General features: G+C 41.3%; 2 protein-coding genes across 2 annotated transcripts in view; one reads left to right on the forward strand and one right to left on the reverse strand.

Moving 5' to 3' along the window:
* Nucleotides 1-696: 696 nt before the first annotated feature.
* srp9 (signal recognition particle 9) lies at nt 697-5,254 on the reverse strand. The gene is made up of 3 exons (XM_049590877.1): nt 5,076-5,254; nt 4,824-4,892; nt 697-1,552 (listed from the first exon to the last, which is right to left on the reverse strand). The coding sequence occupies exons 1-3, from the start codon at nt 5,145-5,147 to the stop codon at nt 1,433-1,435; spliced, it is 261 nt and encodes an 86-aa protein (XP_049446834.1). The 5' UTR covers nt 5,148-5,254; the 3' UTR covers nt 697-1,432.
* A 5,664-nt stretch (nt 5,255-10,918) lies between these two features.
* The window catches only part of enah (ENAH actin regulator), a 182,170-nt gene continuing 168,545 nt past the window's right edge, over nt 10,919-24,543 (forward strand). Inside the window, exon 1 of the mRNA XM_049589641.1 lies at nt 10,919-11,286. Coding sequence (XP_049445598.1) covers nt 11,282-11,286 — 5 coding nt within the window. The 5' untranslated portion in view covers nt 10,919-11,281. The remainder of the gene's footprint in view (nt 11,287-24,543) is intronic.

The raw sequence follows: 24,543 nt of genomic DNA on the forward strand, positions 1-24,543 counted from the left end.
TCATTATTTTGAGTTAGTCATTATTTTTGACTTAGTATCTCATTATTTTGAGATAGTATCTCATTATTTCGACTTAGTGTCTCATTATTTTGAGTTAGTAAGTCATTATTTTGACTTAGTATCTCATTATTTTTGAGATAGTATCTCATTTCGACTTTATTTTGAGTTATTAGATCTTATTTTTTTCCATCAAGTGGTGGAAATGGGCTTCCATAGCTACTAGCAGTAGCATGTAATTGTAAAATGTGAAGGTGCTCATTCTCAATGTCTTATGAAGTGACTAATTGCCAGTGGTGCATGATGGGACATGTAGTATCCTGCAGATGAGGACTAGCCAACATGGTGATCACAGGTGTTGTTAGGTTTGAGATATTCACCAAACATGCAAAATGAAACATTATTTTGACACTATGGCAATTTCTTCAAAGTACACCACAGAGAGAAACATCTGTAAGACCTGTAAAAAATGTAAAGCAACATTTGACCACTTTTCTTTTCAACCATGAATTTTGAAAATTCCATTTTTTAAAAAGGAACTAGCACCTATCTTTTTTTTTCTTTTTTTGTGATTAGTTTAACTTCTGTTTCCTGAGAACACACCTTGGCTTTGTTATGACTACATCCTGGTGAGCTTAACTCATGAAGACATTTATGGTTGGTCACACACTGAGATGAATACAGGAGAGATACTGGCTGTACTGGGGTAAATAAACATTTATTCAACATGTAACGTAATCATTCTCTGACAACAAAATGGCATTTGGAGGTGTGGGAGGGTTCTTTGTAGAAATTATCTCCACGTTTTTGCTAGGAAATCAGAAGGTCCTGCTTCATTCATGTGGCACAAGTCCATGAAGTAAAACAAACAAAAAAACACTTGCTATGCTGAAACCGAATCCAACATAGCCACACAGATGTAAATAGAAAAGACATGCAATGTTTTCATTGCCCGTTCTTTTCATCATCTTTAAAACTGAAAATAAATGCAAGCTCTTCTAAAGAAATCAAGGAGCCAAAGCTGCTTCCGCTGCAGCAGAGGATTTGTACTTTTTGGACACTTTGTCCCACATTACCTCTCATCTTCTCTACATTTCCTAAAATTTCTCAGCAGCCTACACTGACCTTACTTTATAGTAATACCATCAGGGATGTGATCACAATGCCTGGTAAGGAAAAGCAGGATAACGGGATCTCTGATGAAGAAAGTATTATAAAAACAGAATCCTGAGAATAAAATATATACAGTATATATATCACATCTCTGACTGTATTAAATCAGTGTAGGCAGCCACATCAATCTCACCACACTCCCTCTACACAACTGCCCATCTCAGACTCCACATTGCACTCCGATGGTACTGTGCTCTCAACAACCATTGTGTCCACTGAACTCAGTCCAGGTGCTCGAGAAGGTCAGCGCCTCTAGAGCGTTTTAGTCTGTCTCCATGGAACCACTGTGCGTCTCCTTGGACACCATGAGTCTCATCAGTTTTCCGTGCAGCTTCTCGATCTTCTTCACGTCCTGGGCCTGGTCTGTCTTGTACTGTAAACACTGTGGAGATGGACAAAAGACTACATGAAGGCATGATAGCTGCTTTTACATTAAATTGACCAACTGGGGGGACACAATCAGTTTTATTGTCACAGATAAAGAAGTCACATATCAAACATAGAATTATAAAAGTGCCATTTGTTTTTGCTTGACCTGTTCCCTTGGCCATGGTGAAATTAAATGCAACCATTCATTCATGCTTTTGCCTTCCTTGATGTTTCCTTGAGCACCAGTAGGCCAAAATTGTCACTTCTCAGGACAGATTGGCACCAAATGTTGGTGCAGATGTTCATGTTCCCATGAAGATGAATCTAAATGGCACTAATCAGGAATAACTCCAACTTTATCTTGTGTCATCATCAGGCCATGACTTTGATTTGTGCAATTCTTTGGTTGATCTATCAAACACTTTGATTTTCTTTACAGTCAACATTCAGGCCACCCAGAGCCACAAGCATGTCTGTAGACACACTCATGGGTGCAAACCTCGAAAGGGGATGCAGGTGGTACGCCCCCCTCAATATTTAGAACATGTGAACTTGTGCATTTAGCACACTTGTCACCCTAAATAAAAACATGAAAGGAGAGCTGGGTGCTGCTGCATGAGGAGTCCTGGGGAGGACTGGAGCAAACACTGCAGATGCTGCTCTAAAGCAGCCGCAAATTTGTGCAAGACAGGAAAGCCAAAAGGCAGAATTCTAGTTTGTCAACAATGACAGAGTATTAGGGCCACCCTTAAACTACAAAGAAGAGAGATTTTGAGAATTAAAGCAGCTGTGCGGAACTTTATACCATTTATAAAACTGTCCCTAGTTCGTATCACCCCTCCTTGAAGATCCGCATATTTATTTGAACCCAACAGCGACTAAAAAGCCTTTCTCTATATGGCTATTTAGCGTAGCCTCACTCGGGTCGGACACAGCGGAAGTCAGCAAACCAAAATACGGCACCCGGAGGCGGAAGTAAGTCTGCACGCCCGCAGCGGCCCGCAGCCATTAAACCACAGAAGAAGAAGGAGCTGTGTTTATGAGTAGGATTTAAGAAACAGGCTAAATGACATGTAGTAGGGAGTAGTGAATGATTTCAGACACATTGCACACTCTTGTACAGTAGTTGGCGATATGCACCTGGAAGTTGTTTGCGATACGCCAATAAATTGAGAGAAGAAGAAGAGCCGTGTTTACAAAGAGTGTTCTTCGAGTAAGCGGTACACAACAGGCATTGCTGAACACATAACAGTTTTACCAGATGTATCTATAAGGACTTGGTTGTACTTTCGATGTCATGGAGGATAAAGAAGGAGCACCATCTAAAAGAAAAAGAACAGAAGAAGGCTAAATGGGACAGTGATAGGGCTCGAGCCCAAACACGTGTAAACCTCGGTCGGGCATTCACCAAATGGAGAGAGCTGAGAGATTTGAAAGGTTTTAAAACTGATCCCGAGTTGGTCCTTTTCCTAATTGACAGGTATATCATTTTTGTTTTTATTTAGAGAATATACCACAACTTGTTAGACGTTGTTTCACTTCAATATATGACGACATGGAAGTTATAAGCAAGCTAAATGTAACATTAGCGGATGTGAACTGCTTTTGTCTAGTAACGTTACAACAAACGCCACAAAATTGTCTGTGACTGTGACCATGAACACAAATATACAGCAGGCAGTTGTCCTCAGTTTATAAGAAATTCAGAGCTACACCAGAACATTTATGATTTTCATCTCGCTCTCCAAAACAAATGCATGCAGTAATTGCCGGTTGAAGTCGAGATTTTACGAATGAAGCGGAATGTCGGCTGCAGTCGGAATTTTACGACACCAGGCTGTGGGTGTCATACCGCTTCGACCAAAGGGGGCGCTATAGTCAATGAAAACATAAAGTTCCGCACAGCTGCTTAAAGTCATAATAGAATAAGTTGCTTTGAGTCACAAGTTCATGTTTTAGCATTTCCTGACAGTCCACTAGGCTTGGGTGGAATCAAGGTATTACAGTATACAGGGTTATTTAGGAATCCCGGAAGTATGATTTTAATACCATCAAAAATACAGACACTCCTCTTTTTATCAAACTGATACTGAGATACTGTACTGAGGTGATATATTGTAGTGGGCAGCACACAACACCAGAGGTCCGTCTCTGCAGGTGAAACAGGAGGCTGAGCTTGACTGTAAGTGTGGTGATAACATTACAGAACTAGTTAAAAAAGAAAAATGCCAATGCCCCTTTTTGGGAGTATTGCCACATTTAATTTGACATCTTACAACTACAAAAGCAGTTTATTAGCCACATGATTTCATTCAACACATCATCACCTTCAGCCCAATGATGTGCAGGTATCTCCCACAGCAGTTAATGTCCTCAGGTCCTCTGGCAAGAAGGGCTTTTATTGCCTATCTATTCATGTGATATTTGTGTGGATGGTAAGCCATGCAATGGTGGGATTTAGGCATGCCAGATCAGAAGTGTTTTCAAATAGTTATGATTTTCCACCTCTGATGAAGAGCAGTGCACTGCCAGCTCCCTAAACCTTTCTGTCTCATCTAGACACAATCACAAACAGGGTCAAGAATACCCTTGAGTGAACACAGATATGTGGGATTTATTTTGAATGTCCAGAAAGCTTTGAACAGGAGCAGAAATATTGCTGAATTCAGGGGTCTGTAAATTAATTAAGATGAATTAATTTATTACTGACGAGATTTAGTGCACACTGAAAGAGGTTACTTCCCCAAACAAAAGCCTCAAAGGAGAAGGAAAGAGTAAATCGTGCTACATGTGTGTTGACACAGCAGAGATAAGATTAAATGAGAAAAGTTAGACAGATTAAATATCTAAAAGCACAACAGTATCCCCAAGAGCCTAACTGCATTATATTCCATTTTGTTTTGAATTGTACCCTGCCACATGAACTTTGTCTTCCTTTACACTAATTATTTCATTTATGTAAAAGATGACTGCAGAAAAATTCACACAAATGCAAGAAACTCCTGGGGTATGACCACCAGACACATAACACTATTATGCAAGACGCATGTGTCTTTTGCAAAACTTGTGTAGCTATTTCAAATGCTATATAACTGAAACAAGCTTGTTAACTTGACTCTATGAATTAGACACCTGTTCTACCTCAGATTAAACGAACAATAAGCACAGGACGCAGAGAGTGTAGTTTTCTGATCAGCCAGAGAAAGGTTTTATATGTGTCTGATGTAAACATAATGATGTGATACTATCAGCTCATTAAAGCATAATTTCCACGTCTCACTTACCACAGCATTGTCGGTCACTTTGATGCAAAGGTTGCCGTCGCAGTGTCTGTACTTCAGAACCACTCTGACCTAGAAACAGAACAACACGTAATAAATACAAGAACAACATTTATGTATTATACAAGTAACTAGTCAACTTAAAAGTCAAGAAACCAGACCCGCAGCTGGCACATTCACGTCGCTAACGAGCTATCCGGCTAACATGCTATCTCGCTAGCATGCGAACCTAGCTATGAAATTAAGTGTTTTTACCTTCATGGGGTCTGTAAGATATAGCTTTTCTGCTGCGCGGGCAAACTCCTCCCAAGTCTGATAGTAAGGCATTATTCTTACAAAGCAAAGTTATATTAAACCAAAGAATCTGTCTGAATCGGCAGAGCAGCTTTGCTAACTTCAGAAGACCACATCAGCACCAGCGTGAGCACAGCCAATCAGCGTGAAGAGAGAGCGAAGCCGAAACCACTTCCGGGTTACGGTTTCAAAACAAAAGCATGTCGAATATGAGTTATGTTTCTTGAGAAATTTTTAATAGTGAACAAAAAAAAACAAAAACAGAAGCTTTGGTTGTATTTGTGAACCCCTCCATTCAAGTTTAAAATGTACCATAACCAATGTCCGTCCTACTTGACAAGGAGGCAATTAAGTTCTCATTCAACTCTACAACTCACTGTCACCCTTACACCCATGATTCAAATAAAAATCAGCAAAGCGATACTGTCTGTTCATAGTGATTCATACTTTGGGTTGAATCAACCACTTAACAAAGTTGTACATAACCAATGCCTCATACCCCAAAAGGACTTTTGTTCTGAAATTATGCCCAGTCGTATGACCGGAAACATTCCTGTACATAATGGTGTGGGGAATTCTGTATGTTGCCCTCTAGTGGTTGCACTAAAGCTGTCTGAAAACGATTTACCTTTGCCCAACAAAAGGCTTTTACAGTATCACAAATGTCAAGGCCTTAACTGGATGGAGTCAGCACTGGGGGTAGACCAGATCTGCTGGGGCGAGGAGATTAGTACATTTTAAAGTAATAAACTAGACTGAGCCGGGCACTTACCCGCAGCCATCAAGCAATGGCTCCTGCTGGTTTATAGAGACACTTGGACACATCACACGCAGAATTGCAGAAGACTTTTGATTATTTCGTAATTTAAACATAATAATAAATTATTTATAATCTTTATTTTCCTCTTGTCCTGATGTGTTTTCTTAAAACCAGAAATGAATGTTTGCTGCTCAGTCTTGGAGGAAGTACCCAGATCATTCTAAGTTATCAGTGCCACAATGCAAACATACAAAGTACTATATTAGAATAATAGTATGTCATTTTTGTCATGTAGAAATAGTCAGTACTACTGCTGCATTAACATGCGAGCAGCACTCTTGTAGCTGGTGGAGGTGCAGCTAATTGTATCTAGGGGAGAGCTGGGACAGGGGGACAATTGGGACAATGTCTTCTTTACTCAGTAGAAAGCTTTCACTCTCAACCCTGACTGTTCCTCAAATTTTAGTCACAATTTTGAAGTCCACAGAATGTAAGTAAAATCTGGCTCGTTTGTTATTTTTCTTCTACCATACGGTTCTTAGTTATGTCACATATTAAAAAAAGATATATTGGAAATTTAGTTTGCAATTTTTTGCAATTTATTTATTTTTTTTCCCAGAACAATGTACCCCAACTGACCTTAGTCACTCCCCCAACAAAATGGTGCCTTTTACATTTAGGTTCTGCAACTACAGCTGTCAGTTTAACATACCCCCTTGAAGTTTACAGTATAAAGTATCTCAAGTGCTCAAAAACTACCTCAAAATCTGGTGCTCAAGTACTTTTACCACTATTGTTTTTGATCAAGTGCTCCAGCTGGTGGTGTTTCACGAGTTGTACACTAGATGGCAGAGAAAGTTTAGGTATGTTTTTTGGAAAGCTGAGGACTTCAGATGAACTCATAAGACTGATATAGGAGGTTCACGTCAACATTTGGCCGGTTCTCTTTTTTCCTGTGCGTTTTACAGCGAGTGTATCAGGAGTGTAAGCTCCATCTCCTTCAAATCTAATGACATTTACTCGTTCAGTGTGTTAGATGTCACAATAACAGAGCTGGTGAGGAGTGGGTGGTGTGCTGACGGCTCATTCATCATCAGCTGAGTCAGTTGAAGCTCAGTCACCCCGGTGCCTGACTTGCATCTATTTCAGATTGCAGCATGAAAAGCATGGAAATAAAGCAGTCAGTGTCACAGTCACTCCAATGTGACTTTATATATGCCTTTTAAATATAGTGATTACACAGAGTTGTAGCATAAAGTCCCACTGACAACGTGAAAGACCAGGCAAAAATTGCAAGTTAAAAGTGCTGGTGTTGTTTTGCTAAAATCAATCTGCCCTTTCCGCAGAGGGGGAACCTTTAAACCAAAGTGCAGTGGCATTACATGAAGGCAGAAGAGCTGATCATGTGACCTTTGCCTCTACCTTTTTATTTTTTAGAAAACCCTTTCATAATCCTCTTCAAAAACATCAGACAACTACCAGGGGCAGCTGAGCCTCCTTTAAACAACATGGTTAGTACATATCCACAGCAGATCAAGGGTTCAGATATGTTGTTATTGTGTTGTTGTCTTCCTCAGTCTACACGTCAGGATACAGTCTGAGACTCATTTCGCATAGTGGGTCGAACAAGGCCAGCCAGGGCTTCCCTTCAGCTTGGATTTAACTGCAAAGCCAGAAAGGACCTATCTGTGCTATTCATGCCATTCTCTTATGATCAACATTTTCACGATGCTCTTTGCTTTGCAGTCAGATCAAAATAATATAATGGAGAATAGAATCCCCCTGAGCTAAAAAAAGAAATTTAATTTTTGGCGGTAAACACTTTGAGTTGGCCTCGGCTCTGGTAAGCCTCTTTCGGTCTCTCTGTGGATAAGTGGCTTATAGTACTGACTTCATTTGCTGCTGTGCCATTATAGTAATGGTGATGTATAATGTTACACGATGGACACATGACACACACTCACACACACATGGTAGGCACACAGAAACACATGCTGGTGCAGTCATGATGACATCAGGGTGACAAAATGACTTTTAGCACTTTTATTGAATTCCCAAACCCAAAGGCATCAGAAGCTATCTAGATAAGATGTTTTTTCTTTATCCTTGTAAAGATAACCTTCTGATTCCTCCTGATTTCAGTGTTTTCCTTTGAGCTGCGGCCTTCATAAACACCCCGATCATGAACAATTATGGCAGCAGTGTGTCATGTCCTCTACGGGTCGAGCCAGGTGTTGTAAACATTTAGAAGTTCGGGGGCATGCTTCCCTGTGGAGATGTTTTTCTCTGTTGTCTCTTTTAAAGGTCGCTATCTACACATTTTTCAACCCACTGAAGATAACAGAATGCCTAAAAATCTGGGACTGGTTGCACAAAACACCTTAAGTTTTCTCCTTAAGTATGACACTTACGGATTAATTTCTCCTTAGCTGAGGGACTTACACAATTGCACAGAATCCCTTAAAAGGTTTCCTTAGTCAACGGAAAACACTGAGTCACTTACTGCATTGAAAGAGATTTTACAGCAGTAAAAGTTTCCATGGAGGTTGTTTGTTTGCTTGGACTCATTGGCTCGTAGTTAGATGGTGACAAAGAAACCATATTGGTCAGAGGAGGAAAAGATTATACCTCTGGAGGAATACAATCATAGAGAAGACATACTACGAAGTAAATTTAATCCCCAAAAAACAGAAAACAGTTGTAGGAAGAAATTGCAACGAAAATAAATTCAGTCAAATCCATAGCGTAAGATCAAAAGCATATCCTTTGGGTTCTCCTGGTCGCAAAACACTCCTCTTAGGGTGTGTTAGTTTTTTTTATCACCATAAACTTGGTTATGTTGCAGTTACGATAGAGTCAGAGGTTCGTTAAGTTTTCTTTCTTTCTTTCTTTTTTACCTTGCTTTGGCTGCTAAGGTCTTTTGCGCAACGGTCTAGGGATTCCTTAAGTATAAGGCCAAGACAAAGAGAAAACCACAAAAACTTAGGTGAACATTTTAATGAAACCTTAAAGAGAAGACTTAAGGTGTTTTGTGCAACTGGGAAAAACATAATAATTGCCAAGAAAAGAAATCATCCCGTAGAGCCTACTTCTTATTTTATATAATTGTTCTCCAGCTGTCTTCATCACTCTGAAACTAACATAATGGCAACTCTTCAAACTTTCCCAGTGTCCTCTTTTCCAGATGCCATTGATACACAGGTAGGGAGTGATCTTTTGCAAACACAATACAACAGATTTTGCAGTCGTTATTAGCAGCTCTGCAGGCTGTAGAGTGTTGTTGCTCTGGTGAGAGCTGTACGCACTCCCTCTACCTGTGCCCTCCACTTCCTGTCCCTTATGCCACCACATGTACAACTCGGTGTATCTAATGACCACCACCAAGTGTCCAAAATAACACTGCAAGATATATTCAAACAAAATAACAGGACATGTTATCAATAAACTTAAATGTCTCCTATGCCATAACACAACAAATGTTGAGGATGACTAATTTTCACTTCTACCACCTAAAAATTCTCTAATGTTACTATTTTTAACAGAGTCAGTGTATAAATGTGACATACACAAATACAGAAGTAACTGAACTTTTGCTCCATTGATTTTACAGTCTAGTCAGAGAGACTGAGGGGAAATGACACAAAGTTGAAGTATTTTAAAAATCTAAAAGATTCAGGGCTGGAGCTCCAGAAGCCAACCCTCGCTGTTGCTGATGGCCCATGTGTAAAGGTCCAGTGTGTAGGATTTAGGGGGATTCATTGGCAGAAATGGACAACAACATAATAGGTATGTATTCTTTGCTGTCTAATGACCTGAAAATAAGAATTGGTATGTTTTTGTTACCTTTCAATGAGCTGTTAATATTGTATGCTTGTCCATGGAGTGCTTCATGTTGAAATGCCATGTTTCTACAGTAGCCCAGATTGGACAAACCTAACAGTGGTTGTAGATAGGGTGATTCGCATTTTTGTGTTTTTGCATTGGTCACCTGGAAAAATATGTTTGTTGACGATCAGAAGCCATTTTGTTGGCTTTTGTGCCATGTGGGTAATGGTGTCCAAACTTTTCTCATACACAGTGCAGCCACTGACACTGTCCTCAGGTGGCCTAACGGGCATCTTCACCATACTTTTACAGATTTGAGGTTTGCCCTAACAGCAGTTCGCATTCTAGTCCAGATTGTACACTGGAAAAAGTCAGAAGCTGTAGCAGTGACTTTTTATTTTTATTTTTATAGTTAATACTTACAATGTGTACTGTTGTATTTGTGCAGCATGATTTGAAAAACATTCTGGGATTAATGTGGCTATTTATAAAAAAAAAGCAGATTTAACATACATATACATATTTTGCAATAGTTTCAGTCCACTTGGGTCCTAGCTCAACATCACAGACAGATACAGCGAGAGAGGCAACTCAGTTGTCAGGGGCAACCTGTACGTGCTACGTCCCACAAGTTGCGTCAAATGCTGCCTTCAGGTACCGTGGGAAATCGAAAACGCATGAATACAGCGCGCATAAAAAGGCGCAACGAAAGAGTTTCTTATATAATCCAACATTTAGATGTGTATTTTAGGTGGCGGACATCAGAGGCCATATTAGCCTTGTTATAAATTTGACCCCAGCAATCTAAGCGATGTGCGGTCACTAACAGGTTACAGTTAATTAAATAAACTGTGTTTCATAGAAAATTATATTGAGGTTGTCATGCAATGTGGGGAGGCTGGTAAATTCTACATCTAATAATAGCTACATTATGTTGTCCGAATAATTATCACCTTGCCTTTCAGTGATTTTTTAAACTTTGTAAGAATATAATCAGGATTCAGAGACTTCATTTTTGCACTAAAACAACCCAATGGCTATATGTACCTTCTTCTAATGTGTCCTTTCCCTTACAATGTACCCCCTTTAATAAAATATGAAGCTTGAGTGAATTAAAAATCGTTTTTCAGCTGTGTGACAGTGGCATGTTTAAAGTAGGAGCCTGTCGGTGCGGCCATGAACGCGCTGCAGCCAGCAGGCAGCGGCAGCAGACCGGCAGCAGCCCGGCACAGCGCCGCATCACACCGACCCGAGTGCGTCAGAAAAAGGCGAGAAACGCTGCGATTCTCCACTTTGTTCCCACTGACTCCTCACCACCAGCGGAGCCGCGATGCTCTAGACAATGTAGGCTTCGACTGTTTCCTTTTTTAAATCCCAATTTTGTTTTTTCTTTTTCCTTTTTTGTACTTTTACCGGATAGCCTGCAAACTGTGAAGCCTCTTGTCACGCCGTCGGAGCCCCATTCATCTTGGTCGCCTGTAGCCTTGAACCGAGCGGTGAACTTTTGGGAAAACTACAAGTCACCCGTCGTTGATACCCCTGCAGGACTTTGTGATATATTTGGCCTGACAACACTTTCGTCATGAGGTAAGAAGCTTCTGGGGCTCTTAAATATGAAGGGATATCGGAGAAATGTGTGCTCGGTGGGAGATAACAAGATGAAAGTCAGGAGTTGGGAGCTGAACATGTTGCTTTGATATGTCACACACAGCAGCACTGGCTCACAGTGTTGAACAAGCTGTTGGCAGCGTTTGCCCGCAGTGCCATGTTAGCTTTATTACAGGCTGAATGTCGTCGGCTTCATGGCACCGACAGGCTCATTCAACGGTACACTCACTTTGTGCTGCATTTGTGGACGTGCATGGGTTTGGAATGGCGCTCGCTTGCTCGTTCCTGCTGCTACTCCCACACTGCATAAGAGGGATTATCTTTCAGCACTGGTGATGGGGTAGCATTTATTTGATGCCACATTATCATTGTCACACGCACACGCACATGCACGCACTCACACACTGTATTTGTCGGTCCTCAAAGCAGCTCGTGCACTTTTGTCAGCTGGGGGATGACATGGGGAATCTCTAAACACACAGTAGACACACCGCTTGGGCTTGTGCAAAGGAGAGGATACACTCACACACGCTCCGTGACATATTTCAGAGGTGTGTTGGGGCTACACCTTTTAAAACCAATGGTGACAGTCTTTGTACAGCAGGCAGGGTGCCCCCGTCCAAGGGCGTAGGTTTGGTTTCAACATTAGGGAGGGCACAGATTAAAGGGGGGGTTGGGGGTCCTCTGCCAAAAAAATAAAAAATTGAGCATAAAACGCTTATTTTCTGGCATTCTGGTAAATTTTTATGCACCACTGTCTTTTCTGCACCAATTTATGATGTAAATGTCTTAAATTTTGTCTAAATAGAAGTCCTCTAATACTTTTCATGCTTTATTGGTGGGGGCAACTGCACGTTATAAATATTGAACAGGACATGTCCATTGCACCCCTCCCCCCTTCCCCCAAATCTATACCTCGGCATCTGATACCATAAGCCAACACATTCTCATCCCAACTCATCAAATATTGCCGCTTTGTCCGTTGACTTTCACATGTAAGGTAACCTGTTGTGTCTGTTGTTGATGTTCTAGGACGCCGTGTCAACTTACATTGGCTACATGCATTAAATTCTCTCCCGTCTACATAGGAGTTTAGTTTAGTTTGTTTAATTTATCAAGGGACAGTGTGCAATAGCATTAATCATTTACAAGAAATGAGGAGATGGTTGCACCAGATTTAGCTATAACTGCTAATTTCCATCTGTAGTCCCAACATATAATTCACAATAGACACAGACCGCAATCTGAAATACAAAGGAGAAACCTAAAACACAGATGAACAGTGGACAGCACAGAGACAATACAGACATACAGTTTCCACATTTAAAATGACCAAGTTGTTACAGTGCAGGGAGGAGCAACATACAAAACACTAAAAGGCAGTCCAAGTAGCAGCTCCTGATATAAAGTGCAAGGCAGGAATGTGCATAGATGAAGTGCTGGTTTTCTTGTTTTCTTGTTGGTCGACAAAGTGCACGTAGCAGCAAAAAAAAAACAAAAAAACAAAAGAAGTTGTTACAGAATTGATTATAGCTGAGAGGACAACAATAAGGAACCTAAATACCTGCAATGGTTACATAGGAAGTGAACAGTGGGCTCCTGGGTGAAAGTTCAGGTATTGTTGGATCCATCTACCTCCCCTCACACCCACCCAACAGCGCCTTTCCAGCTCCTTCGATTATGTTATTGCTGGCGGCGTTCCTAACTGCTGCTGTGTGGTGCGTTTCAATACACTGTGAAAGGTGTCCTTGTGTGTCAGTATCTTACGCTGATGTCCACTGACATATCGCCAGAATTTGACGACTTTGGTTGGTGGCCTGCGTCAACAACTGCTGCCGAATGGTGTGCGTTATACTGCCACGAAAGGTGCCTCTGCTCGTCGGTATCTAATGCCCAGATGACTGACAAAGCGTTGGTATTTGACAAATTCAGAATGAGAACGGGCTGCATGAGCATACTGTTGGATCAGATGCCTCGTCTGAAGCCATGTACAGAGTGTGTGGCTGTTGTGTAACATGGATGGAGTCTTTGTTTCCTCGCGAACATGATGTTGGCTGTTTCTTGAAGGGCAAGAATGACCCCAAGCTGAGTGTACTTAAAGACAGAGGGAAACTGCTCAGTATTAAGTCATAGTGAAGGTTATGTGGGCAGAACTGGAAAAGAAACATGCTGAATAATTTGTCTCTTTTTTCACTTTGGAGTCAATACATGATATATTTAACTTTCTTTTTGGGGGGATTCTAAATCTCTTGTAACACTATTGTTGCACACTGCTTGAGCTAAAATGTCTTTGAAATGCCACAGTTATGTTGCCATCTTCGTGTCAAGGTCTAGAAAAGACCTTGTTTATCAAGAACCACATGCATGAGAGCTGTTCGGTTGTTAGTTTGTGTTGAATTGCCTTCCCCTCAGGAATGCGTCCTAAAAATGGCCCGAGGCTGCTGATGAGGCAAAAAGCGTTACTTTTACTTGATTCCGCTTGACGCGTCTAACACAGCACAGCAGCTTTTGTCACATACTCTCCCTTGGCTTGGGGCTGTGAGTGATGTTCTGCTCCATGCAGAGAAAGTTCAAATGTCAGAACAGCTTCTATGGAAGTGTTTGGCCCTGATTTTTTTTCCATCCCTGATCTAACTTTGTGTGTATGTGTATTAAGAAGTGAGACATGCAGTGTGGATGGGGCCTGCCCCCTTAAAGAAAGCCCCTAATTGACTCCAGCTGTTGGAATCTCTCTGTAGGCCAAACTGTGGTTAACAATAGCTTTGGTTGTTTCAAAGAGCCGCATGTTGTGTTCATGTCCCAGAATGGAAACCACTTACTTTTCATCCCTCTCATGTTTTTCCTTCCTCTTCCTCATACTTTTGAACAACTTTCTCATTAGTCGTTTTTAAACTGCCTATGCGTTTTGGATTATGTGTCCTCGAACTGGAGCAGTGCTGGAATTGAACATCAGCAAACCACTGATGGCAGCTGCAGCAGGCAGACATGGGTCCTTTTTGTTGACCAGGCTGTTCTGTAGCTTTTAAACACATGCTGTCCCTGCTGTCATTCAAAGGGAGAAATTAATGACCACTGGGGAGGTATTGATGTGTCCATGGGGTGCAACAGGTGTGTGTGTGTGTGTGTGTGTGTGTGTGTGTGTGTGTGTGTAAGTATATGTGTGTGTGTGTGAGTGGCGGCCCCAGCTGCTCAGAGCTGACTCATGCAGGACACTTGTGAGTGTGTGTTAGTGTGCCATAAGGTTGTGGCCTCAGTGACAACCTTAACGCCTTGTTTCCACACAGTTTTGGTTTGTTATTCCCACAGACCGGATATAAAGGTGGATGACAAGACAGCTCCCCAAAAGTTAGTTTTGTGAAATATTATGAACCACTATGCCCGCACTCTATGTTACACAGGTAGCATGCTAACAATGTTAGCTAAACATGCTGTTAAACTGAATTGGATAAAATAGTTTGTTGGCTTATTTATTTTTTATGCTGACTTCCAATGACACACAGTGCACAAAGTCTGTCCAAAATCGGCCACAAAATTCAAATTTTAAGGCGTAAGTTATTGGTCTACTGGTTCTTCAGCACATACTGCTGGAGTTCAGCATTATCTATGCATTATCACTATCTCACCAGCCAGCTTCGTGTCATGCATTCACACAACTTACTTGTGTTGCACACACCTTGTGTAACTGAAGTCACCAGGAGTCCATTAATTTTCAGCAAGAGCTGACTGAACAATGAAAGCTGAGACAAGTTTGTCATGGAGGAACCTTTCATGGTTATCAATCAGCAGTGAATCAAATTTCCCTGCTTCGCTCAGCTGATATGTCAGGAACAATAGTTCTTTGTGACAAGCGCAAGATGGACTTCAAGTTGATTATAGCCAATCAGAGCTGTCAGGGTCCTTACAAAAGCAATTTAAATGCCAAGTAACTCAGAAGTGGTGATCGGAGAACCATTGCTTTCATTGTTTTGGTCAACTCTGAGTTGAGCTGTGTAGGGCTTCTATGATTTATGGATTCTCTAAGTCTCGAGGCCCAGCAGATACTCAGCAGCACATAACCGGTGGTTTTATCCCGACTGCTGAGGTCAAAGATACCCGGCTAGGGCAAATTCCTAACCCATGAGGATGAGAATGTATAATGGTGGTCAGTCTGTTTCCCTGCGTTATGTCAGGCGGCACGTAGTGCTGATGTCGGCTTATCTCAGGCTGTTTGATAAGCAGCATCGTCAGGGTGTCAGGGCTGTGAAGTGTCATGGTAACGAGCCTTGACAACTGCTGAAAGGCCTCGTTTCTCCTGGCGCTGCAGGTTCATGCCACAGATGAATGACAGGAGCTGAGGGAACTTTTTAATCTATCTAACTGACGCACTGGAGGAACTGTTTATGTGTAGAGAAACACCCCCAGTCACTCAGCAGTTGAAGTCAAGTTACCCATTCAAATGAGGTATTAATAAGGTCAGTCCGAGGCTAATTTAAAATGAGAATAAACTTGTCCTGTACATTGATTTAAAAGACTCAGGATACAGTCAGTGACTCAAGTCACGTCCTGAGTTTTATTGAGTCTTGACAGAGAATGAGATGCAAAGAAAGAGTCACGGAGGACCTGAGTCATGGTATAGTTCTGTCTTTACAGGACAGATTAAAAGATCATGTTACTGGAACATCATTATAGGAAGAATGACTTCATTACCAGGGAGCATAACCTAATACTCTGTCAGTTTCAATATTACAGTCTTTGTTGAACTCCCATGGCTTAAGATTTCTTCAGTAACAGTACTTGCTTTGTCTTGTGTCAGTCCTCTTGTGGAAATGTGGTGTGGTAGAATTGGTGACAAACTCTGGAAGCAAATATTGTCTGCCTCTTCTCTTTTATCATGCAAACTGATAATAAGCAGGGGGCGACATGGTAACTGGTAACTGACAGGTAATTGAGACGGTTATATCAAAGCCACCTAAATCCATTGACAAAGAAAAGGAATTTAATTTTGTAGAACACTGAGTTGCTGGTCTACCTTTGCGTCGATTGGTTTATAAGGTAAAGGGCAGCAGATATTCAAATATAGCATCCTTACACTGATATTGACTAGTGTTGTACCTGTACTCGCCGATACTGCCTAAAATGTGGTATCGGCGAGTACAGTCTGACCAATCCGATACCATGTAATTCCTCACGTCATTACGCATACGCACGCTACAGGCAGAAAGAGTTTTAGGAGTTGAGACATACAACAAATATATCCTATCCATTTTTATTTTACGCGCTGGTATCGGATCGGTACTTGGTGTCGGCAGATACCTAATGTTCAGGGATCGGAATCGGTATCGGGAACGAAAAAAGTGGTATTGGTACATCTCTAATAATGACTTTTTAGGTAGCTAGAATACCTTTTGCTCTTAACCTGTCCACAGCAGTACATTGATTACCTTTCGTGCCTCATCAAAAATGATAGCAAAGCAACAAAAAACATAAAATAAGCACAGCAGAATTGTCAGACAGGTCGGACCACCGTGTCTAACTATATATCTTTAAATGTTACAGTTTTGGCTGTTTTACATAAACTAAATACAGAACAGTGAGAAATGGTAGTTAACTCTGATATAATTTGGATGACTTTAAAATCATTCATGTATCTTTTGATGTGACTTTTTTCATAGGATTAGCAGAAAAAACATATTATGCCACTAACAACTAACAAAAAGAGAAATGATGGACTGTGAGAGAATATACCATTTGTTTATGAAGATATTTTCTTTAGTTTTTGGCTTTTTCTTTTTCATATATAAGTTTACATTTGGGCCATCGAAAATGTCCTGGCCACCAAATTTAGGAGCTTGGTGGTCCGTGGGGACAGTGCTTAAAAATATTAGCGTCTATCCTGCTTAGTCGAGTAGACCTAGAAAACTGCTCCCAAGGCTGTGTCCAGACTGCAACGATTATATGTCATTTGATGCCAAAGACAGTTTTATGAACTTTTTGAATGGATCATTAAATTAATAAATCTCTCCAGTGGCTTTTTCTGTGTTATTGTCCACATTATAGTGCAGAGACTGATCCAAGTTTCCTTCCAGATCTGCCGTTAATCCATAGAGAGCGATAATATGATTTTATATTATTCTTATGCCAGAGATGTGACTACAATCTTGAATAATTCATATGAAATGTCGGAAAGAAATCATTAAAACTGACTAATCAGCTGGAAGAGTCTAAACCCAAACAACCTCTCCATGTCTCTGCTGATCTGAACGTATCTGAAGGTGGATTGAGCTATAAAATGTTGAGTGCAAGCGAAGTAGGACGGGAGAAAGAAGTTATTGTGCTCCAGTGATTTCCTTTGAAGTTTTTGGGGAAGATTTTGATCGCAACTGGCTCCCCGCCACCATCTGCTCTGCGTACTCCTTATCTCCTTCTCTCCTCCCTCCGCAGCCTCTCTCCGCCAATCCCCCCCTTAATCTCACTCTCTCATTTCCCCTTCTATCTGTTCCAAAAAGGGCCGCTTTACAGGCAACTTCTTTTTCTATTATTTCCATCCATTCCCAGACGAGTTTCATCCCTCACATCTTAGGTTTCAGCCGTCTGCTGACTGACTGTTTGCAGAGGTAAAGTCAACCCAAGGAGCAAAGTAATCACAGGCACAATTGTCTCAGGATTATTGCTGATTCACTAGAGGGAAAGACATGACTTTGTGCTCTGAGTGTGGCCCCAAGCAGCAAACATGGCATCAAGCCACTGCTGTCAAAATATGATGATATTCAAGTGTGTATTTCTACTTTATTAGATGGCAAAGAAAGCAGCTCAAGGTTAAGTGCCTTGCTCAAGGGCATCTTCATCAGAAGCTACAATAGAGCATTACTCATTCACTTCAATCATACTCTGTGTCCTCGTTGACCTGGTGAGTAAACCAGCAGCCTCCCTGTCACAAGCTCACTTCTCTAATCTCAAGGCTTCCACCACCCATTATGTCTTGTATGTACGTCCACTTGGGGGATACTGGTGTTTAACTTTATCCCCTGTCTTTTTGTGATGAGTCACTCCATTTACATTCAGGATATTACAGAGCATGTTAAGAAGCTGCCCTCTGTTTCCCTCACATGGTGTTTTGCTGCCCTCATGAAGTGTAATTTGGGGTTATAATTGTTCCTTTGTTTGGAGGCAGTTGGAGGGCTGTCCCAAATACCTTTTTTTTTTGGCTCCAAAGCTTTGGTAGTAATCAACAGTGAATATTTGAAGCTTTGCCAAGAGGGGGGAAAGGGGGACTGAACATAATTGCTCATCATAAAAGGCTCCAAATCCTAGACAACACCTCACAAAGCGCTGTGAAACAGTAGCGCAGAGGCAGCATACTATCTCCAACAAATTTAAGATTTGAAATTTCGATTAATGAGATTCAGTGTTTCTGTTACATAGGATAGAGTCAGTGCTGATGACTGTCTTATCTGCCCAGTTAGCACAAGCTAACACAGCAGCCATGGCTAATATCTGACACTGAGCCATTAAACAACAAACTCACACCACACCAAATTGGTTTAACTCTGTCATTAAACCTGTTATTAACCATTAGGTAACATTAGCTGTGTGATGCTAATAGTTAGCCCTGTCAGTGTGTGTGAGTGTGTGGGCCATGGATGTTTAATAAGAACTGGAAATGGCGTTATTGCAGACTCGTTCATTCCCATGAAATTTGCTCAGTGGTTCATGAAGCCAAAAAAGTTCAACTTTCAGGGTGTAAAATTGGTAAATAGACTTGCACTTGTATAGCACCATACTAGTCTTCCAACGCTCAAAGTGCTTTTACCCAACAGAGTCACATTCACCCATTCACACACTGGAAGAGGCTGAGGCTAACATACAGGGTGCCACCTGCTTTGACATTTACATATTGATAGGTCAATCATTGGGAGCAATTTGGCATTCAGCATCTTGTCCAAGGATACTGGGAAGGAGCTGGGGATCAAACCACCAATCTTCTGATTAGTGGACAACCCAGAGCTATTGCATCATTGCACCCATAGAGCAAGCCTACTAGAGGCTTTGCTGGTGGAGGGGCTTACTGTTATCAGAATGAATGGATCAAATCTTGATAATGAAACAAGTCAATGTGTGGGTATTGCGACGCTCAAGAAAATCTATCCACTGATTTACAGACGTCTCTCTTCCAATGTCATTCTATGGGGAAAAGTCTTTTTGAGCTTGATGGCATCATGTGATTGACCTGGGAGTTTTCGTTATCTGGTGTGGCTACTATTTCAAAAGTCCGATTGACTCCCCCAGGGGCCTGGTACAGGCAGACTCTCACATGTTGTCTCTGACGCATAACAGAACTCTCATGATGAACAGATGAAATGAAAGAGTGTGGGGCAGAGGCTGAGTGAATAACTACGTTGCGCACAAGTGTACATTGAAATAAGATTTTACCCATTTCGTAATGTTGATGTTGTGGTTGCCCACCACGAATAAATCCATGAATGGTTAACACTGAGATTTATATATTGCGATCCATAATTTCTGTATTGTCATTTCTAAGGGGGAAAAAAAGGAATATCTGAATTCCAAAATTGAAAACTGAATACCTACCCAATGAACAAATAACCGAAGAGTTGAATATTGGCATTGCCAGCTCTAGGCAGTTGGCAAATAAACACCTATGTACTGCACTCATTCTAAATTATGATCCAACCTTGCCTTTGCCTTGTAGGGGGAATGCACTGGTCCAGCTTGTCCTCTCCTGGTAACAGTTCTGATACCAAGTACTGATCTGATACCCCTCTTTTTTCCAAATGGAAAACCTGTTTTTTTTAATTGCGTGGAACTCACTGGAATAATTTTTGTTGTAAGGTAACATCCAGGCATGGCTGTGCTAGTCAAAACAAAGCTGACCGCCTGTAACTGTGGAAAAAACATTTTGTAATGACTTAAACAAAGAAATTGAATGAGGATCAGTCATGCCCCAGCCAATCCTCATTCAGTATTGGCAACAATATTACTCCAGAATTTGTTTCAAGAATTCCTTGATCTAATTCTTTAATAAAAGTATGAACTGGATGAAACATTATTTTAAGTCTACCTTTTCCTATCTGCACTTTTCCCCTCATTCTTTCACTAATTTAATTAACTATAAGAGTATTTGCCCCAAGCCTCTCCATAGCTGTAGCTGTCCAGAAATATGTGACAGGCTGTTGAAAAGGGACACTTTGAACAATTGCAGGGTCGTACTGACCCAATGAAGGACAATTTTTCTTTTGTTTTTTATGTTCCTTGCATCCGTCTTTAGAAAGGGAAGGTGTGATACCAGATTAGCAGCATCGTCTCATTCTCTCACAAGCTTACACCCACCTGTTAAGGATGCATACTTGTTTTTATTTTTGTATTGCAACCGTAGTTCACACTTGCTAATAATATAATTCTAGCATCCTGGCAGTATTGTTTGTAGCTATGTTTGTCCTAACAACTGACCAAAAAGGATGAGATAACGGAGTTATTAGTTAGTGAGTTTAGTTGTTTTAGTGTCAGTATTAGTGTCCACTTGGAAAGGTCACAGTCTACGAGTACTAATAGTAGTAGTTGCTTGCTAAGCTCTAAATATTTCCATCAGCGTGTGTGATTGACAGGAGGATTGTGTGTTTAACCTGTGAGGTGCTGTCCTCACCACCCCGCGGCTTTGGTGAGCTCCTGTCACTGACATCATTTACTGTGTGCGATGACGGTGGAATGCTGTGAACCCACAGTGTGGTGTCTGCACCTGGGCCAGGGTTAGCTCTGACACGTTTGTCTGGCTGTCAGGATGAGGACATTGACAGGAGTACAGCCTGTACATTTTTAAACTCGTGTGTAGGAAGTAGTGTGACAGTATTGTGGTACAGTGAAAAGGTTACAGGGTTGAGGTTGGACTGGATGGCCATGGTGCGCAAAGCTTTTGACTTGGACATGGCAGATTGAGGTTTATATCCCATCTTGTGCCTACCATACACTAGAAGACTTTGGAAAGACTAAATTCTGACACCCTCTCACATCTAAAGACAATGTGAGTTTTTAGTCACAGATTTTGCAAAGACTGTGAGTCTTGCGGTGTCAATTTTTGCAAGACTACAACTAGATTCCTTCTGAGATCATTTCCCATCCTGCTCCTTCTAGAAAAAAATTTGCCAACAAGAACTATGACATATTAACGATATCTTATGTGTCTTCAAAAGCATATAACTCTAGAAACACAAGATAAAAGACATCCTATGTCAACAGTCTTCTTGTCAATTCAGCATCAATATAACTGAAAGAAAAACTGTATTTGTGTCCACTTACCTGGCTACCAGGTACCACTCCACAGCTTCAGTAGTTTCTTTTCCTTTTTCCCAGTTTAAGGGAATCGAGACTTGTTCACGTTCTTGCGCCTCCCTGGAGTCCTCCGAGTTTACTGTCCATCCTGTTTGCTGCTTTGTGTTTGTTGCTGGAGAGAGCGCAGCTATTGGTTGTTGACAATGTTCATGTCATTGAACTTCAGTATTTGCATGAGCCAAGACTAAACACTTCCAATAATATTAAATGTGATTTTAATGGAGCGTCCAAATGAGAAAAAGACAGCTCGGACTGAGTTTTATGATTTCCTTACTATCGATGGCCGAGAAGATGATCAAACTTGAGTATCTTAGAGGAAGTTAAAGTGATAGTTCAGATCTTTGGACATGAAGTTGTGTGAAACGCTGACCACCTGTAGCTCTGATGTGACGGTGTCGCTACTCTCAACGAGCCTCCTGCTCTGAGAAATTGCCCGTAGCTTACCGGAGAAAAAGTAGTTCTGAAGCTGTACGGGTGACATGTAACCCAAAGGCATCCCAAAGTATGCATGTGTTTTGTTAAACTATTTCAATAATTTTAAAACATCCCCGCATTACGTCAGACCTTGCTATCAATTGGGACTATTTTCTGGCCAGTATCACTCCGCCATGCAGGCCCGCAAGACAGCACGGCAACAGAAATCAATAAGACAGTTCATCACCACGCCGTGCAGGTGCGCAGGATAGCAACAGCTAACGAAAACTTCATCGGCTGTTTCCAACAGAGAACCAGTAGGCTATTATTAGTGAGGAAAAAGATGTACTAGCCCTGTATATACCTACTACTACAGCACGAACACCGGCTCAGCCTCATGACACACCCTCGTCAGCTGCTGTAGGTAAACAGAGGATTACCAAAATGGTGCGAACAGCTGTGGGAATAAAAACATCGCCGGCTCCCAATTCCATCGGTTTCCTGTTACAGATGTAACCCGTAGGCAACTTTTGCTAACCCACCACCAGAACAAAGCAGAGACTGGTCGTAATCATGAATTCACATTTCTATGTGATTGATTACTCATGTCACAGATTTAGCAGTTACTGTAGCCTAATATAATAAACTAAATGCCTACGGTAAAACGAGGCTGCATATAATGTACTCTCCACAACACCACAGGCTATTAGTTCAATCAAACATTTTGTTTTACAGACAATCAGCTACAGACATCGTTATATAGACTGGTATTAGGTAATATATCTCTCTTTGAGCACAGCAGTGCGGAAATTGCGTTTTCTCTGTCCGTCGGGATCTGTGGGCAGCTAAAGTGAGCTTGACATATGCGCAGTTGCTTCACCCTCGCCGGCTTGGTAGCGAGGTTCATCCCAATTGACACAAGCCAAAGTTGCCTACGGGTTACATCTGTAACAGGAAACCGATGGAATTGGGAGCCGGCGATGTTTTTATTCCCGCAGCAGTTCGCACCATTTTGGTATTCCTCTGTTTACCTACAGCAGCTGACGAGGGTGTGTCGTGAGCCTGAGCCGGTGTTTGCGCTGTAGTAGTAGGTATATATAGGGTTAGTACATCTTTTTCCTCACTAATAATAGCCTACTGGTTCTCTGTTGGAAACAGCCGATGAAGTTTTCGTTAGCTGTTGCTATCCTGCGCACATGCACAGCGTAGTGATGAACTGTCTTATTGATTTCTGTTGCCGTGCTGTCTTGCGGGCCTGCACGGCGGAGTGATACTGGCCAGAAAATAGTCCCAATTGATAGCAAGGTCTGACGTAATGCGGGGATGTTTTAAAATTATTGAAATAGTCTAACAAAACACATGCATACTTTTTTATAGCTTAAAACCTTTGGGTTACGGGTCCCCCGTACATCTTCAGAACTACTTTTTCTCCGGTAAGCTACGGGCGATTTCTCAGAGCAGGAGGCTAGTTGAGAGTAGTGATACGGTCACATCAGAACTACAGATGGTCAGCGTTTCACACAACTTCATATCCAAAAACCTGAACTATCACTTTAAAGTTGTACCAAGGTTTCCATAGGCGAACCTGTGGAAGGATCATTACTGTACTATCGAGATCACAGGAACATGCACAAATTGATTTTTATTCCAACATTGGAAATCAATCAAATCACTTAAAAAGTCATTTGGTGTACGGCTGGCATTAAACAACCGGTCAAAGTTGAATTTCAATATTCACTGAAGACCACAATGTCATCTCTATCCTAACCAAGGGCTTTGAGTTACTTTAATATATTACTCAGCCAGACCATCTAGACAATTACTAGCCAGATAGTCATGAAATGTACTGTGAGTATTTCTGGTCTCTAGAAGATAAATCCTAATGACCTTGTGTAGTGCTGTCATCAGTCAAAAATGCCTGCTCGTTCACAAGAAGTGATGGAATCAAATGTCAGATTGCTCTGAAATGGAAAGGTAAGGCTCTAAAAATAGCGACATTATCAGAGTGTAGTTTAGACCAACATTTTTTCATTGTGGCGTCGAGGGGCTATTTCAGGATCCAGGTTCTTTGGCAGGGCTTGAGACATTTAGTCTAATTTACGTTTCAGCTGCAAATACTTTGCAGGTAACCATGGGTTTGATTAAAGTCAAACAGATGTTGTTTACACATGCAGCTGTCTTTTTTATTCTGATTTTTCAACATAGTGTTTACATACAGAATTTTTTTGTGTGGTATATGAGAAGATATTTATGACAACCACAGCTAGCTTTTTTCCCAGAAAGCAGAATAATCTGAACAACCTCAGATTCAGCATTTCATCTCTGATCTCTGACGTTTACAGCCACTTGGTTTGAGAGCTCTCTTTATATCTTTATTTCCTCAATATTAATCTCCTCTTTGAGGCTGTTCCCATTCCACAGGTATGTCATACCTGTGCACCCGGCTCTACCATGTAATCTGTGTGTGTTTTGGCCGTTCAGCAGCATGTGAGGTCTTGC

The sequence above is a fragment of the Epinephelus fuscoguttatus genome, linkage group LG11 (assembly GCF_011397635.1).
Source record: "Epinephelus fuscoguttatus linkage group LG11, E.fuscoguttatus.final_Chr_v1".
Lineage (NCBI taxonomy): Eukaryota > Metazoa > Chordata > Actinopteri > Perciformes > Serranidae > Epinephelus > Epinephelus fuscoguttatus.

Coding starts and splice junctions, on each gene's coding strand:
- srp9 (XM_049590877.1), bottom strand. CDS start 5,147: ATGCCTTACTATCAGACTTGGGAGGAGTTTGCCCGCGCAGCAGAAAAG. Junction 4,893..5,075: donor ATCTTACAGACCCCATGAAG/GTAAAAACACTT, acceptor TTCTGTTTCTAG/GTCAGAGTGGTTCTGAAGTA. Junction 1,553..4,823: donor AAGTGACCGACAATGCTGTG/GTAAGTGAGACG, acceptor CCATCTCCACAG/TGTTTACAGTACAAGACAGA.